Genomic DNA, 17,745 nt, shown 5'->3' with positions numbered 1-17,745 from the left:
ATTTATTTTTTTTGTTTTATTCTTTGCATTAATTACTTATTTTAAAATATATTTTAAATCTATTAAAATTATACACCAATTAATATGAATATTATGATAAATAATGGATAAGTAAAAGTAAACGAGCGGAGCAGAGTAGATATTTTCCCAATTGTTTGTAGTGTAATTTCTTGAATGTGTGGAGGAATATATTCTTGGAATAACTTTGGGAGATTTTGAAGAAAAAGGAAAACATAGGTGTAAAAAGATAGAAAATTGTCAAGGAGAAGTCATAAACCAATAAAGAAAGAAAAAGAGCAAAATCTGAGTATTTCCATCATAATAATACAATGACAAGGACACAACTATAGTAACAGATCAGCTGTATCACCATCACCATCTCTTCACAAGCTCACACGTCACATTTATATTACCTCACCTCCGGCGAACACCTATCCATAATCTCCACCGTAGTTACCGTAATTTTCCACCGCCGGCGAATCCTGCTTGTTTCTATAAATACACAAATCTATATACCAAAAGCATTATATTAAAAAAATAGTAGAGTATATACTATATACCCTCAGCATCTGCAAACTATCGTTTCAATTCTTCAATTCTATATATAAAACGAGGAAATTGTGAGCTAAGCAGTTGCACTGTTTTCTTCTTTTTGTGGGAACGGATTTTTGGTGTGAAGTTATTTTGGAAAAGCTTTATATTTTCGAGAATGGAGGTGATACAGTATTGGCTTGTGTTTCTCTAACACTAAATCTTTTAGGGTTTTTTTGAGGCTTTCTAGGGTTACATATTTGGAAGAGTTAGGTTTTAGGTTTGTTTTTGGGAGAAGACGTACGGTGAATGGCGGTGGAGTATAGATGTTGCGAGACAGGGTTCTTCATACATATTTTGATAATTATTTTTCTGGTATGTTTCGCTGGTTTAATGTCTGGCCTTACGCTAGGACTCATGTCCCTCAGCCTAGTTGATCTCGAAGTCCTCGCTAAGTCTGGAACTCCATGTGATCGTAAAAATGCTGGTATTATTTCATTTATCCTGCCTTTTATTAGCAAATATAGCAAATACTGTCTATTTTAATGAATGTTCTTGGATGTTTATAGATGATAAATGCTAAATCTTTGAGCAATAAATTTAGTTATCTTTGGGTTATATCATTTTTGTTATTCGCTAGGTGAGAGAAGAGAGTAGAAAAAATGATTTTTTTCCTTAGGTAACCTTTCAATGCATCCATCAATAATCTGTGCTGCAATCCAAAACTAGTAGGGGTTGCTATATGAATCTCTGTATTAATTATGCTCAATTTGGAGTTATTTCATTCCAGGTCTAAATAATTTGTTTTTTAGTGCAAATTAGGAGTTCTCTTGGTAATTCTTATACTAGTTGAGTAACCTTGAATTCCAAACTTAAATTTGTTATGATACTGCTTCTCCTTACATTATTTGTGGTTGCTTTTAGTTAGTTGATTTGGAAAAGAGGGATTTTGAGAATGATGAAGAGAGACCAGAGAGCTACGCATGTAATAAACTAATACGTAATTGGTTTTATCTGCTGTCAATAGGTTGTAGAAGTAGAGGATAAGATATGTTATTTTAAAGTTTGTGAAATGATCTGGTGGCGTTGCATCAGGGTGTTTATTTTGGGAATCATGGTTTGACAATTCATATGTTTTGCCTTTATATTAACAGAGAAGATCTTGCCTGTTGTAAAAAATCAGCATTTATTGCTTGTCACTCTGCTTATTTGCAATGCTGCTGCTATGGAGGTATGCAAGATTATCATTGTATTTTTCAACAAGCAATTCTTGCTTTATTTGGATACTTATTTAGCTTTTAAAAATTGTGCGATATCCTTTCAGGCACTTCCCATCTTTCTTGACAGTCTAGTGACGGCTTGGGGTGCTATACTGATTTCTGTCACGTTGATTCTTCTGTTTGGTGAGGTAAGGATTTATTTTTGTTGAGTATAAGCTTCAAAACTGATTAAATCGGGACATATGGATTTAGGGATGGCAGTTGGGTGGGAAGGGTGGACCGGGGCATTTCCCTTCATCCACCCGGATGGGACGGGTAATAGGGTGCCATATGGCATGTGTGCCCCCTGCCCTTTATCTATCTTGAATTTATACTGATGGCCAAATTGACATTAATTACATTATGAGATTCTAAGGAGAGTCGATGCCATTTGTTATTAGCGGTCATTAGTTCTTTCCCTTAGTTGCTTTATGGTTATTTTAATAATTTGGGTTGAAATTGTTGTCACTCCCTCCCACTCAAGTAAGTGCAGTTAATTGTCCTTAAAATTTTGTAGGAAATATATAGTAAGAAACTTCTGCAACATTGCTGAAACGAGCAAGTGAGCTTTTGCATTGGGGATTACTTTCTGTATCCCATAATTGTCCATGGATGACTTAAGATGCCATTTAGCTTACTGGACAGTCTGGGTGGAATGTAAACAGACTCCACTGTGAAAAATGCTTTTTATTCCTCTTTTTGTGATGCTTATTTAAAGGAGGAATTTGATAAAAATGTATTGTTCTTAACAACACAACTTATCGAGAGTTCAGACGTATTATTTTCTTTAAAACCAAAGAATTAAGCTGTTTGGTGAAACCACATGATGGATTTGCATGTGCTGCTTTCCTTTGTGTGATTGGGCAGATCATACCACAATCTGTTTGCTCAAGGTATGGACTGGCCATTGGTGCAGCTACAGCCCCAGTTGTTCGTGTGCTTGTTTGGATCTGTTTTCCTATTGCCTATCCAATAAGCAAGGTATACTTTTTTTTGCAATGATTATGTTAAATTTCATTGAATTTCTGACATTGAGTGCGATCTGTATTCCAACTTAGTTTATCAAATGTTGGATTTGGGATGGTAGTTGTTTGTTTTAATTAATAGCTGTGATTTCCAGCTGTTGGACTTTCTTCTGGGACATGGAAATAGAGCACTTTTCCGACGAGCTGAGTTGAAAACTCTAGTAAATTTGCATGGGAATGAGGTAATTAATTGAAGCTATGTTGTTGATACAGTTGTGTGCTTGTGCTTCTTACACATTGCGACATAGATCTAGCTGTTTTTATTTCCTTTATCTTCTAATTGACTTATTGCTTCCTTTAAACCACTTGAATTTGGATTCCTCTTTTCTTTATTCTACTTTTCTTCAATGATCTAGAGAATCTCTACCTCGAAACCACTTGAATTAGGATTCCTACTCATCATGTGTTGGTTATTGTATATTTCTAATACCGTGAGTTACTTGTAAACAGGCTGGTAAAGGCGGAGAACTAACACATGATGAGACAACGATAATTGCTGGTGCTCTTGAGCTGCATGACAAAACAGCTAGTGATGCGATGACCCCGATATCTGAAATCTTTGCCATCGATATCAATGCGAAGCTGGACAGGTTTCTATATTTATTAGATGTCAATGTAAATTATAGATTTGTGTATGCCTCTTCAGCTGCTTGATACTATATACTCTCCTATTTATGTGCAGGAATTTGATGAACTTGATTTTGGAGAAAGGGCATAGCAGGATACCAGTCTACTATGACCAACCTACGAACATAATAGGGCTAATTCTGGTACTTGTTGATTTGTTTGTGCAGTTACCCTCGACATAGTTGGAAGCATCTTTTTGCCTAATTTCAACAGAAAATAAGACAATTCCTCTCCATGAACTTCGATTTCACTTCCCCATGTTGCCAACTTTTTAGTGACTCCGTCTCTATGTTCCATTTTCGTCATTAATGCCTTAATTGCCTACTTGTTTTATGACATTGTAGGTCAAGAACTTGTTGACCGTCCATCCAGAAGATGAAACTCCTGTGAAAAGCGTTACCATCCGAAGAATCCCAAGGTATGTTTTATATCTTTATGTGTTGGCAAACTACATGGCTGCAAAAGCAAATTACTCTTATGCTTTCTTTGGTTTGTGATTGCTGCTAGCATAAGTTTAACTTTTTTTTTTAATCAGTTGCTAGCATATAGTTAACTTACATTCAAATTCTTTTTGCCGTCTTTCTTTTCAGTAACCCGGGTTATTTTAGCATGTACACCTTTTCATAGTCTGTTCAGCCTAGAGTGGGTCACTCTGAAAATCTCCAGAAACTAAGAAGTGAAAAAGAACTTATGTAGTTTTAGTGCCTTTCCTGTCGTTCAGTTAGTATGCAAGATGAGGCAGACTGTTATTCTGTGTCTATGCTGCATGCTGCTAATTGGTAGTCTCTAGTATTTTTAGGTCTAAAATATGCTTAAGGTCTTGTCATGTAAAGTACAATTTTCCCACTTTAAAATCATAAAAAAGTACTTTTTCCCACTTCATATGCTTCCTTCTTTTTATAGTTTTACAATCCGAGTCTGTACATCCGTTTTCCGGAACTATGCTACAGAAATCTGTAGGTTGTGGGTACAAGTTAGACATCACCAATAAAAAAGAAGCTTAAACCTCGAATTGATAATGAGCAGAAAATTCCTGATATAAATGAGTTAGATGACTTATCCAAGTTTGGCTAAGTTGCTATAAAGAGTGAACTAGTACACTTCCTGTTCCTGATACTTGCAATATAGCTACAGATGAAAGAAGTCCTCCTAGTTAGTAATGTTGCTTATGCAAGTTTTCCTCCCAACTCAAGCTAGTCAACTCGCTTAGACATCTATCTGACTAGCATCAGTTGGCCCTAACTTCCTCTAGGGACTGATATTTGATCTGATGATTTGAGGGTAGAACCCACATAACGTGGTAGGTGATGTTTCCACATGTGCATTACAACAGAGGGAGGGAGTTAATCACTGTGCGTCTGTGGAACAATTTTTGCTGCACGCTTGATTTCTGTTTGATGTTAACTGACTTATAACAGCATATCAAAAACAAAGGTCATAATTAAATTTATAATGTGTTTTAACTGGCTTATCTATTTTACTAGGAGTTTTAGGCTTACGTGGGTCTCTAAATAGTGAAAAATAGGAAAGAACTGGTTTCCTGAAGGAATTTCTGTGAGAGATTTGAGTGTAACAATCTTGGAAGAAGATGTATGTTCAATTAATTTTAAAACTCAGTTTGAGTGGAAGGATTAATGAATTCAAAAACTAAGGGGCAAGGATAAGATTTCAGATCTCTTGTATGCGTCTATTCATTATAGTGCAGGACAGTTGACAATTCTTTTCCATTATATATTTCACTGCATCTCTTACTTCCGTGGTTTCACACTGAATGTCGTTACTCCATTCACCGAGAGTTGGTTCATCCTGTATTCTATTTGGAATAAAAAAATGATTTTACTTTATTTGAAAAAAGTTCATTTATTCATAAATTACATGGAACATGAAAATACAGAAAAAATTGGGTAATTTCATTTTTAAAATTATTTAGAATCGCATTCATAAAAAATGATAAAGGTTGGCTCATGAAAGTGAAAACGACATTCAACTTGACTCTAGAGGGAGGGCAATTTAAATGCTGTTAATGATTGTATCACCTGTGTTAAAAGATAAGATAATTTTAGTCTTGTGTTTTATGTCGTCTAAGCTTTCCCAAGAATGGAAGGGCATCTGGTTTGTGTCAATGATGCTTGCATCCATTTTAGGTTGTAATTACTGCGTGTGATTGATTGTTTTATGCTCTTCCCATATCCCTCATAAACACCTTCACGATTTCCCGTTCTTATGGTGCAGGGTTCCAGATACTATGCATTTGGATGACATCCTGAATGAGTTTCAGAAAGGTCATAGCCACATGGCTGTGGTTGTAAGACAGTGCAACAAGGATATGGATCATCCTGATAGCAAATCCCCTGCAGAGAGTACGTATTGCTTGCTGGATTATTTTGCTTTTCTCGCATGTAAACCTTCTCTAATCTTGACATCCCACCTTCTCTTTGCTCTCTAGATCCCGTGAAGGATGTCAGGGTAGACATTGATGGTGAAAAGCCTCCCCTGGAGAAGAGTCTGAAGACAAAGCGATCATTGCAGAAGTGGAAGAGTTTCCCTAATGGTGGAAATGCTTCATTCAAAAGTTCTAGGAGCAAAAAGTGGACTAGAGATATGTACTCGGACATTCTGCGAATTGATGGAAATCCCCTGCCAAAACTCCCAGAAGAAGAAGAGGTTGTTGGTATAATAACTATGGAAGATGTTATTGAAGAGCTTTTACAGGTGAACTGAATAAACTTTGTTATATGTAGAGCTTTTAGATTTCAATACTTTCCATGACTTTTACAGCTCCGAGGTATCTAAATGTCAATTCTGTGTTTTTTTTTGTAGGAGGAGATATTTGATGAGACGGATCACCACGTGGAGGATTCATAATCATATATATGTTGTTAATTATGTAGTTGTAGACAATGTATAATTAGAAAATTTTGATGTCTTATTTAAGAGATGTGTTTTACTGTACTTCCAAACAACTATAGCAGAACATTCGAGACGCTTTGTACAAGACTCTTCTCTACTGAAGAAATGTAGGCCTCAAAAAAGTTACAAAAAGGTGCTTTCTGATATAAAGACGTTATCATGTCAGCGTTGGATCAATTTATGATACAGTGCTGAGTTTTGCGTATAGCTTTGTGGCTGGCTATCGGCTGTTTTCAAGAGTAAATCATTTTTAAGATGGCAGATAGGAGTGTCATCAAATAGCTTGTACCATAGTAAAGTACCTAAAGATATGGCGGATGGGAACTCTCAAAGTGAAACTGGAGCTGCTAATATTAGCCAACTGCTCAGTTTCAAGGGATAGTATGATTTGCTGTCGATAGTGAATGGTTAACAACTTAAAATGATGTTTACAGCTTTTGGGTTACTTCTGAATGGTCGAGCTTTTGGTCTCATATTGGCTCCTTAGTTCTTCTTAAGTAATGACTCGTAATTTCACGGTCAATACCTTTAAATATTTTCACTCATTGGTGGCCCCCTGATTTTTAGACAGGAGAGTCGAGGTCAAATCAATTAGTTGTCCAGCCATACTTACAAGATGTAATACACGAATTACACTGACAACTGTTTCTTGAAGAAGCTTAGATAAAGTTTCGTTAAAGTGGAGGTGAGAAGTTGAAGGAGTGCTGTGAAAATGGAGTAAAAGGCCATCTTTACAGGAGAAATGAGCAAAATATACAAAATTACACAACAATGAAACTTCCACGAAGCAGGAATAAAAGTTCTGACGCTTAACATCTGAACGAACCTCTGAATCAACAAGGAAGAGAAAAAGTTAATATACACTGATTAGGCGATAGTATCTATCTATGAAGTTTGACCCTTTTCTCCTCTCTCCTCCTTTTATCCTCCTTATCCTTGGACTTCTTTTTTGATCTATGTTTCCTACACTGGTGGTGGTGTTTACTGGATTTAGCCTTCTTTCGGACTTTTGTCATGTCTTCTGACAGAGATTCATTGTCTGAAGAACCCGGGGAATTCAGCCAGACGGGCTTCTCTGGACCAATGACAACATGATATCCGCATCCTTTGCTTCGCTTCATATCAGGACTTGCTGACTCTCTTTCTCTAGGATCTGGACTAGAAGGAAGGTAAGGGCCAGCTTCATCCATTCGTGACCCCACAGTTCCCCTGCCACGCTTGACCCTGCCAATAACAAGCTGTTCAATTAGCAAGGTGAGACACATCGAAGTTGTGACACCAGAAAAGGACAAGGAAGTGAGGAGTTTAAGACTCGATGCATGCAGCCACAGAGATGCACAAATAGATGTTCTAAGAGAAAGATTGACCTTGAATGTAAAAACTCTTCAATTTCAGCATCTCTCAAGCCATCATCCTCACTGGAATGAGAATCCTGTCTCTCTCTTTTCTTTGATCCACTCGTGCCTGAATCAGTATCACATCTCTCACGTGACCTCCTTTCCGAGAGACTAGAGCTATGACACTTTGTATCTCTGTTCTTATCTGCCAACCTCCCTTTAAGCCTGTTCTCAAGCTCCACCTCTTTCTGCCTTAACTTCCACATTTCATTTACTTCAACAGCTCGGTTAGCTGCAATTAGTAAATTTCAGAGCCACAAAAGATGCGACTATGAGCTCTAATATAAGAAACCTGTCCGAGAAAGAATAGTGCTTTGTCTATATGTGAAGAATAACTTTACCCTTCAGATAAACTATATTTCACATTTTCCGGTCTAACCCCTAGTTCATGTAGGTTTTTCAAAAGTCTAGTTGTGTAGAACCTACTAAGGCAGCACAACATTCACACAACAAAATCGAGGAAAAAACACAAGGATATGCATGAAATAGTTGGTTTTTTCTTCTTTTAAATCAGTAGCGAATATGCATGAAGTAGTACTTATATTATCTTGTACAAAATTTGACTGTAGGTGCCAAGTGCTTGTGTAATATCGTGAGTGCCTAATACTCTTACAAGAGATACTAATGACAGAGCAGTGCCCGCATGCACAAAGTGGAAAAAACAGTTCTTTCAACAGAATGTCCTTTCCTCTACATGGTCTCTGACCTGGTTAATTCTTTTTCTATAATTAGTAAGAGGCTTCTGTCTCCTATTTCTTCTACTTCTTTCAGTCACTGATTCTTTTGTAAATACTCTTATGATATTGTGGTCTTTCATTCAACTCTTCTCATGCAGAAGTAAATTGTTATAGCGCTCCCAACCCTTAAAGAATTACGAAATGCAAGGCTAAAATCAATCATACTCTAAGCTTTCATACTTTGTTTTGACTTATAAATCGTGGCACCAGTCGGCTACTCTAAGCTTGCATATCTATTGTCGCTAGACTCTAAATTTGCTCAGCTAGATGCTGGCAGAGAATACCACCAGATTCTTCCTATAGAAAGTGATCTTAGCTGAATAACTGACACTAACTCCAATTAAGTGCAGAAAATATTGAATCACTTTAGATGAAAGAGTTTTCAAAGACAGGAAATGAGAAATAATGGATCAAACCAGAACAAAAATCTAGAACTCGTAGTGGGAAATAAAAGCGATGTGTGCCTTGTTGTACTCCAAGAACAGTTGCTGTTAAAAACCGTGAATTTGGTCTCCCCCTGACATTAGGCCGATGAAGATAAGAAAGTGCACCATCTGACTCCGCTTGCCGCCGCAATTCTGCAGCCTCTTTCAACAGAATTGCCGCAATTCTGTTCTCTGTCTCCAAATCCATATCCACCCCCTATAACACTCAAAACTGCAAATGGTCAAATAAAGATGTCTTTTAGGCAGAGCCAGAACCAACATATAAGCAGCTCCTTGTACATATATACATATACCAAATACAGGAAGAATTCTATAAATATGTATATATGTCAAGTGATGCAGCCATTGCTTTTAAATCCTAGATTTTACTCTATCTGTAGGTGACATATAAAATTAGCAGATCCCATAACTGTATTGGGGAGGCAATGGTTTCTGCCAACAAAGTAAGTAGTCCAAAATAAAACATGAATGCTTTGATATGCAAAACCGTAAATGGCCAATCTCGCATCTTGGTATGTAACAATCAACAAATCAGGAACGCCCCAGTCCCACACTAGTTAGGGTTAGCTATATGAACCCTTAATATCCATTCCGATTTATGCAGATTTCATCCCAATACTCGATAATTTACCTTTTAAGATAAAATGGGATTCTCTAAAACTAGAAGTGTCTTGCATCTATAGGTGATATATAAAATTAGTGGATACCATAACTGCAACGAATTTCAATATGGCAATTAACGAGCTATGCAAAACCAACCTCATAATTCACTTATACAGAAAAAAGGATATCTTTACGCACTGGATGCAGAAAATTTTCCAAGATTGCAGAAAAACCAACCCATGATAAATAATCAGATAAGGTTCATAAAAGACTTTTACTTAATAAGTAGAAGGAATTCATTAGACTTGAAATTCAAGACTATCATCAATCACAAAATCATGACAATAAAAATCAAATTTTTGGGGCATTTTCAATTAAATTTCCTTTCATACTATACGAATCGGAGTGGACTTCTTTTTGCAGTGAAATTAGACACAAAGCATAGCATCAAATTAAAAATAAGCGCTTCAACATGAAAATGATTAGGGATTTAGTTTCATTCATGACGGAAGGAGAGGAGGAAGTCGAGAAAGAAAAGAAAGAAGGGAACTTACCACTCGAACTCGATGGAGAGAGATCGCCGAGAAATTCGCCGTAGAGAGATGGAAAATCCTAGAAGAGAAGAGACTGCCCTAATTTCAAATGTCGGGGCAGAAATCAATCGGAATTCGTATTCATGAGCTTATAGTGTTTTGGGCCTCTGAGTGAAATCCATTGGGCCTACCCCTTTCATTAGGGGCCATTTGCACAAATAGTCAATTTTAAGGCTGCTCATTAAAACATAATCACAATTCACCATTAAAAGCTAGTGCAACTTTCTCAACTTAATTATGACCATTGTGAGCAACCTTGAAACTCATGAAATGGCAAAATAGGACACTATAAGGGCTGGCTTTTAACCTTTCGCATTTGGGGCAGGTCACTTGATCAGACAAATTTTCAAGGTCAAAAGTAAGAAGTTTTGCTCATAGGTAAAACTTGTTAAATTTAGGGGTCGCTTGGTAGGATATATTAGATAAAATAATGTATACATTAGTTTTGTATATTAATAATACCTTGTTCAATACATTTTTTGAATATATTGGTATAATCCTATGTAGGGATGTCAATGGACTGATTCGGCTAGTTATTTTATAAAATTTGTACCATACCAATTGTTTGGTTATTCTATTATATATAACAAAATTAGACCTTTTGAAACCGTCCTAATCATGTCGGTTTCTCTTCAGTATCGGTACGGTTTGGTTAATTTTCGATATTTTTTAAATGTCATGTAAAATTTACTAGTAGATGTAGAATGCAATAACACACGTTCTTTTATAGGACTTCACAAAACTCTCTAGACATTTTTACTGTTTAAAGGGTGATGAATTAACAAAAAATGAAAGATGACTATAGTATAGATCCATCAACTATTCTACAGCAATGTAAAAGAAATCAAGTGAAAGCAAAGAAAATATAAATCACACGAGTGAAAAAATATTAACCAAGCTGGGACTCAAGAATAAAGTCTATAGAAGATTACATATTCAAAAAGATAAATTTAAATTATATGTAAGGAAACATATTCAATACATTGTAGTTTGCTAATCATAATCGCTAGAATACTTTGTGTCTTACTAATACAGATACGTGAAATAACTTAGTTTAAGTAGAAGTAGCATAATAGGTTTTTGGAATTAGTATTTTATGTTTAATTACTTGTTGGATTGTACCAATTTTCATAATTCCAAAGCCCCCCAAAAAAATCTAGTGCTTTATTATTTTTAAACTTACTATATAAATATATTTTTTTACATATAAAACTTTTTCGATACGGTTCGATATTTTCGGTTTATTTTTATAAAATAAAAAACCTACCCTAATTATCGGTACGGTTATAGATTTATATATAAACTTATGTTTTTTAAAAGAAACCTAAAAATTAGTTCGGTGCGGTACGGTCCGATCGATTTAGTCGATTTTCAAAAATCCATTGACACCCGTAATCTTATGCATAACTAATGCATAGAAAATCATGGCATTAACAATGCTTGATTAAAATATGCTAAATTTATGCTTAATTAAAATATGCTATTATATTAATACAAGTTTAAAATAATCCAAATAGTGAGAAATAAAATTATTTTCCTAGTAAATAAATAAATACTAAGCATATTTTTTCTTATATAAATAAATATTCAGTTATATACTACAATATAGATAGACAAATCAAATAACTTTTTTAAAATTTTTTTCGTATAAAAACATTCCTCAACATATGTTTCTTTTAAAAAGATAGAGTGATGGACTAATATTGAAGGCATTTTTGTAAACAAATAATTATTTTAGAAATTGTGCATTCCCTTAATAATCAAAACAAACAATGAATAAGAAATATGTTAGCATAATTAATGCAACAATAACTAATACCAACATTACTAATACACCTTACTCAGTATTATTCATATGCACCCTACCAAACGACCCTTAAAGTTTTGTTCATTAGTCATGTGACTACCCTAAAGGTCAAAGTTCAAGTCCAGCTCTTCTCAATTTAAGCTCCTCAAGATTACATACATTTGGACAACCACAAATTGAAGACTGAAGTGTACATAAGCGAGCCAAATTTAGTTGGAGCGTACAGATTTGAGCGAATACATACATTGATTGAAGATCCCTAAAGTTGTAATGTAGAGCTTGTTACCTTTTTTATAGAAAATAGTTCAAAACAGGAACTTAATAATCAACTTAAATTGGAGTACTTGACGGATATTGAAATGTCATAAAGAATCTGACTCCGGCGAAAACTAAATTAAATCCAAAGATCAAATCGTTTATTCCTTTTTAAAATATCTTATACACATATATAGTCATGAGTAACTATTAATTAAACTCACGACTAGTCTTAGGCAATTTAGTTTACATTCAAATTTTAGCTTGTAGCATCAATTTAATTTATAGGAAGAGAAGTGAAGATTTATTATCCTATCTCAATCTTCATAACTCATAAGTTTTGAACTAGTCCTCTTTTAATTACATGGTATTATTGTCTCTTATTAATAATATAATATAATATAATATAATATATAATATCTGCCAGAGTTTTGGAATCGTGGCATTATTGGTCACTTTTATGAGCTAATGCAGGTGCACTATAGTAGGCTGGAAGGCTAGCTGGGAAGAACATTTGTCTAATTCCTTCTGCTTTAATAATGGGGAATATCATATCAATTGCGACCTGAAAAATCAAAGAGTCAGATTATCAGTACTTAAAAAAAAGGGTTTAACGACTGACTAAAACAATTTAGTGATGGATTTTAATCCGCAGAAAAAATTGCCGTTTTTGAAAATTTAGCCGAAAATTTACTTGTTGTTTAGCTACGAGAAAAGTTTGTCACTAAAACAATCTGCAGCTAATAAATAGTACTATACCACAATTTTGTCTGGATTAAGTTTGTTATTATACTTACATAAAGCAATCTGGCCCCGCGCAAAATGGCGTTGGGAGTAGGAAACGGAAGCAATAATCGACCAAAAGTATATACTGCCACAGCAATGAATTGAAAAGCGAAGCCGAGAGGCGTTGGATTTAGGCCAGCAAGTAAACCAATTGCTCCATTTGTAAAAATCCCTCCAAGCCTTAAATAACCATAAAATGCTTCCCTAATCTCTTTTCTTGATGGATCAAGTGAAGGACTGAAAACTTGGTATGTTACACCAGCCAATATGTTTATTGTTGATGCAACCGGCTACAAAGTTAACCACCACAAAAAATATAAAAATTTATACTGATTTGGAAGTCATTCTCTTGGAAAATAACTGATTTACACTTACTTTTCTAAGAGTGTAAAAGCGTTGAAGAACAGCGTTTGCATCAGTAAAATTAGGGAGAGGTTTAAGAAGATGGCGAAGGACAACAATGTCGGAAAGAGCGACAGTCATTCCTCCAGCTGATAAAGGATGCCTCATATTGAAGGCGTCTCCTATTAGAAGAGAACCTGGAATTGTACAAGTATTTGCTGCCATGCTTCTGAATTGCATTCTTCTTATGTTGTTTTCCTCGCCAATCGCTCTTATTAATGCATCCCTCAATTCACTAGGTACCTGGCAAAAAATTAACAATCCGTGTGAATCTATTTCTTTGTACACATGTTTATCATAATACTTATGTGGCTATAGAAATTGAAGGTAAATCATATCGCTTCCAAATTTAGAAATCAAATCATTCTTTTTGATGGACTAAAAAAAATGGATTGACATTCCCGGGAACTAAAAGAGTAAATAGGGTGTAATGGACCGACCGGATTGGTTCAGCTTTTATTAAAACCAAACCAAACCAACATATCTGTTTAACCAAAAATATATCTTTCAGTCATAGTTTAGTCTTAGAAGAAAACGAGATTCTAATAACCAACTTTTGCTTCACTTTCTCAATGATATCAAAGGAAAATAACAAAAACAACTAAGGAAATAATTGATTGCAAAGTCAAAGTAGAGAATTTCGAGAAGGCAGAAAAATAAAGAGTATATTCCAGTATCATCTCAGATGTCTTTTACAAGTGAAAACCTCTTCTCTTATATAGAGGTTTATAAATATAACGTTTCCTTCCATTAATGGCTAAATTATTATGAGCATTAATGGTATTAATGATCCGTTATAATTGGTAATCGTAACTGTTCATGAAGATTTTGTAACGATTCTGATTCTCCCTCTTTATTAATTGAAGGCTCATGAATCTTCCCTTTTTAGTGTCTTAATTTATTCCGTCCGTGTCTCTTCATTGACTAATTTAGGCTCGAGCATAGGCGTCCTTTTCATCTCGTGGGTGATTTGCTTGCACTTCTTGTAACTCATACATCTTTTAATTGTAATATTCCAGCTGTCATCTTTTCATTGTTCCACGTATTATGCCCTATCAGCCAAATGTAACTCCACGTGTATTATTTTTTTTCACCAATACGGATAGTCCCCCCACTTGCCGAATATTCTGCAATTGAATATCTGGGAAGTGGTATGTATTTATGGCGGGATTTTTCTTATGCCGCCGTTTCCCAAGCATCATTGTGTTTTATTCAGAACTAACGCATCATATATCACTTCTATTTAATGCATGTGCTACATGACTTTTGATGACTGGGTTTGTGACTCCTCAACACTTTTTAGGGCTTTCTTGCAGCTGCGTCAGTCACGAAGTGACTGATTCATTATGATGTTTTATCATGACTTACTTTATATGACGGTTGCTTCTTCTTATAGGTACCTCACGTGTCTTTTAGTTTCACCGAACCTTTATCCTACAATGTTCTTCTTCTTCACTTATTCTTATTCTTCAGCGTATATTACTTTATTAGTTCCTTATTCAACCATGTCTTCACCAAATCCCGATCCTCGCAAAGTAGTAATTGTTGATGAACTTGCCCCTTCAACTGTTCTTATTAGGAGTAAAAGAGGTGGAAGATTGTGTAGCCTCAGTTCTATTTCTAATCGTAGTTCCCCCTCTCAAAGTAGTGCTACCAATCCATCTGCTTCTAGACCTAGGGCTTCTGCAACCCCAAGATATTCTTCTAAATATAAAGATTCAACCGAAGCCCTACGCGAACCCACTGTTGATGAATTGTTCCTTAAGAGCTATCCTTTGTGACTGATAGTGAATCCATGAAGAGTCAAATCTCTTCCATGGCTGCTTTCCTTGATCGTGCTGATCATTACCCAACTCTGATTACGACTGGTCTTCTCGCTCTAGTTCGAAGAGAATGTAATTGGAAACCCGACTTCCCAATTTTAGTCCCTGGATCTAACCAAACAATAACTTCATATCAAGATGGCTATTCATTCGTTTATACATATCCTTTTACCTTAGGTTTCAAACCTCCTATTGACCCAATAATCATTAAGTTCTGTCGTTACTTCAATGTGTGTTTAGGACAAATTGGTCCTATTGTTTAGAGAGCGGTTGTATACCTCCATTATTTATCAAACTTGGCTTCTATGCCTTTTACTTTTCGTCAACTACTCCATCTTTACTCTCTCAAACTATTTCGTGAACGAGTTTTTTCCCTTGTGGCCAAAAGTAAGAGAGTATTGGTTAGCCCTGAGGATGATAGAGATCGAGGCTGGTATGCTCGCTTCGTTTCTGCTCCCACTAGTGCTTTGGTGGGTGAAGAAAACATGCATTTTCCAGAAAAGTGGAATTTTGCACGTAAGTATTTGCATCTTTATCTTTTTCCTTCTTCAAAAGGAACTCTCATGTATAATCATGCCTACTTTTTCAGCAACTATGGAAGTTTTTTAGGAGATTTCCAACTTCTGTGCTTGGGTATGAAAGTTATTATCTGTTGCTCCTATGGAGATAAGGACTCAGAGATTTGGATGGAAAGTTAGGACACACAGTACTTTTTCCTACCTAGTCTTCTTCTTGTACTCTTTTGCTAGTTTAAGAGTTTCTTACTGTGAACTCTTTTCTTTTATTAGGATTTCCTATTCATGGTGTTAGTCCCGCTTCTATTTCATCTGCAAGACTTACGGTGAACCTTGCTCAAGAAAAATTCTGAGCTCCTCTTCAATGAGGAAGGTTGATGAAGCCCGTGGCTCGGAGGAAGAAAAAGAATGAGAGGAAGGTCTTTTAGTTCGTAGACCTCGAGTTAGGAGACGCATTGTTTCAGATGATGAAGCCAGCCTCCTCCCAGTTCAGTTCCCTTGAATGATCCTGAAAGTGCTACTTTAGTGAGTTCTGATGAAGAGATGAATGCTCCTCCTCGTGACTCTAATGATTAGCTGTTCTCCCATGTTTTCGATAGTGAAGATTTTGGTCCCGTTTCTGAAGAATTACCCATTGCTTCCCTTTCAGTGTCAGTCCCCATCATTCTCAATCTACCGTTCCTATTGCTGCTGCTACTACTCCTCCTGTGGTTGCTTTTACTTCTTCAACTGTCCCTGTTGCTACTACTTCTCACGTTGAAGTTGGTACTTCTAGTAGTAATACGGTGGTGAAAAAGGTTACCATAGAAGTCCCTGAAGATGGTAATCTGTTGAAAAAATCTGGTCAAGCTGACATATGGTTTAAACCTTTACTTGGCCCAGCTGAGAAGTCAAAGTTAGAAAGCTACAGCTCTTTGACATGGATAAATGATATTGTTCGTTCATCGTTGAAGGTTCAAGTCTTAGCTTTCTTTTACTTGTGGTTATTTATTTTTGTGTGACAAATTGCTTCTTTCTTTTCTTTTTTAGATTAACTTGATAGGAACCGAGCTCATGAAGAGAATTGTTCACCCTGAGCAGCTAGTTAATGATTATCATACTGAAGCGGATAACTAGAAGGAACAATATAAGGGTCTTCAATTGGAGAAAGAAGATTTAGCTGAAGAAAAGTGTGCTTTGGAACAACAAGTAAGGATAATGGCAGCGGAATTGGCAATTGAGAAAGCCTCTTCAAGTCAAGTTGGCAAAGACAAAGACATCCTTGAGTCTTCATTCGCAGAGCAACTTTCTAAAGCTACCGATGAGATAAGGGGTTCGAAAGAACTCCTTAACCAGAAGGAGACTTATGCCGGGGATCTAGTTCAAGCACTCACTCATGCTCAAGAAAACCTTCGTGTCTTTTCTGATAAGGTCCAGTTCTTAGAGAGATATCTTACCCATTTGAAGGCTTCTTATGATGCTTCTTTGATTGAGAAAGAAGAGTTGATGGCTAAAATTGTCCAGTGGGAGAAAGATTACGAAGCCCTTGAGGATAAAACGACACTTGATGTAAGTTGGGCTTTTCTAAATACTCGCCTCGAGACTTTGATGGAGGCTAGCCAGAAAGGCTTTGACTTGAATACTGAGATCGCCAAGGCTAAGGAAACGATTGAAAAAACTTAGCAAAGTCAGAGCTTTTCATCACCTGAGGTCGGCGTTCCCGAAGGTGATGAGCTTACTCCTGGTGAAGTTAGTATTCAAGCTTCTTCTGCTCAAGTTGAATCTTCTTCTGCTGTTGATGATGCCATATTGGATTCTGCCTCTCCCGCTGCTGATAATGCCACATTGGACTCTGCCCCTTAATGTTCTTTCAGAACTTAGTTTGTTTTTAGAACTTTTGATAGGAAGATTTTTTTTGTTGGAATGGTTAGTTTTACCCTGGTTCGTTTGGGGTTTGTTCACCAACAAACATTTTGGTTTTAACTAAGGATATACTTAGTTTTAGCCAAGTTTAATATATGATCTTTCGTTTAATTTTGAGTTTTTATTT

At 35.9% G+C, this 17,745-nt stretch overlaps 3 protein-coding genes across 6 annotated transcripts in view; 1 reads left to right on the top strand and 2 right to left on the bottom strand.

Moving 5' to 3' along the window:
* Positions 1-235: 235 nt before the first annotated feature.
* On the top strand, positions 236-6,484 carry LOC107831630 (DUF21 domain-containing protein At2g14520). Its single transcript, XM_016659414.2, has 11 exons — positions 236-1,018; positions 1,686-1,762; positions 1,856-1,939; positions 2,658-2,771; positions 2,911-2,997; positions 3,266-3,405; positions 3,498-3,585; positions 3,787-3,860; positions 5,675-5,802; positions 5,889-6,154; positions 6,263-6,484. The coding sequence occupies exons 1-11, from the start codon at positions 841-843 to the stop codon at positions 6,305-6,307; spliced, it is 1,281 nt and encodes a 426-aa protein (XP_016514900.1). The 5' UTR covers positions 236-840; the 3' UTR covers positions 6,308-6,484.
* Positions 6,485-7,041: 557 nt separating this feature from the next.
* Positions 7,042-10,229, bottom strand: LOC107831636 (uncharacterized). 4 transcript variants are annotated; one of them, XM_016659426.2, is made up of 4 exons: positions 10,090-10,229; positions 8,903-9,128; positions 7,720-7,981; positions 7,042-7,576 (listed from the first exon to the last, which is right to left on the bottom strand). In XM_016659426.2, exons 2-4 carry the CDS (start codon positions 9,117-9,119, stop codon positions 7,234-7,236), a joined length of 822 nt encoding a protein of 273 aa, XP_016514912.1. In that variant the 5' UTR covers positions 9,120-9,128; positions 10,090-10,229; the 3' UTR covers positions 7,042-7,233. The 4 variants fall into 4 exon arrangements, with proteins under 4 accessions (XP_016514912.1, XP_016514926.1, XP_016514906.1 ...); XM_016659440.2 differs by having other exon boundaries at positions 8,951-9,128; XM_016659420.2 differs by having other exon boundaries at positions 8,903-9,143; positions 10,090-10,228.
* A 2,100-nt stretch (positions 10,230-12,329) lies between these two features.
* The window catches only part of LOC107831617 (squalene monooxygenase SE1-like), a 59,138-nt gene continuing 53,722 nt past the window's right edge, over positions 12,330-17,745 (bottom strand). The window contains exons 6-8 of the mRNA XM_016659403.2: positions 13,352-13,621; positions 12,988-13,266; positions 12,330-12,755 (exon numbers count right to left, since the gene is read on the bottom strand). Of these exons, the coding sequence (XP_016514889.1) occupies positions 12,636-12,755; positions 12,988-13,266; positions 13,352-13,621 (669 nt within the window). The 3' untranslated portion in view covers positions 12,330-12,635. The remainder of the gene's footprint in view (positions 12,756-12,987; positions 13,267-13,351; positions 13,622-17,745) is intronic.

The sequence above is a fragment of the Nicotiana tabacum genome, chromosome 7 (assembly GCF_000715075.1).
Source record: "Nicotiana tabacum cultivar K326 chromosome 7, ASM71507v2, whole genome shotgun sequence".
NCBI classification, from domain to species: domain Eukaryota; kingdom Viridiplantae; phylum Streptophyta; class Magnoliopsida; order Solanales; family Solanaceae; genus Nicotiana; species Nicotiana tabacum.
This window is presented reverse-complemented; position numbering and strand designations above follow the sequence as displayed.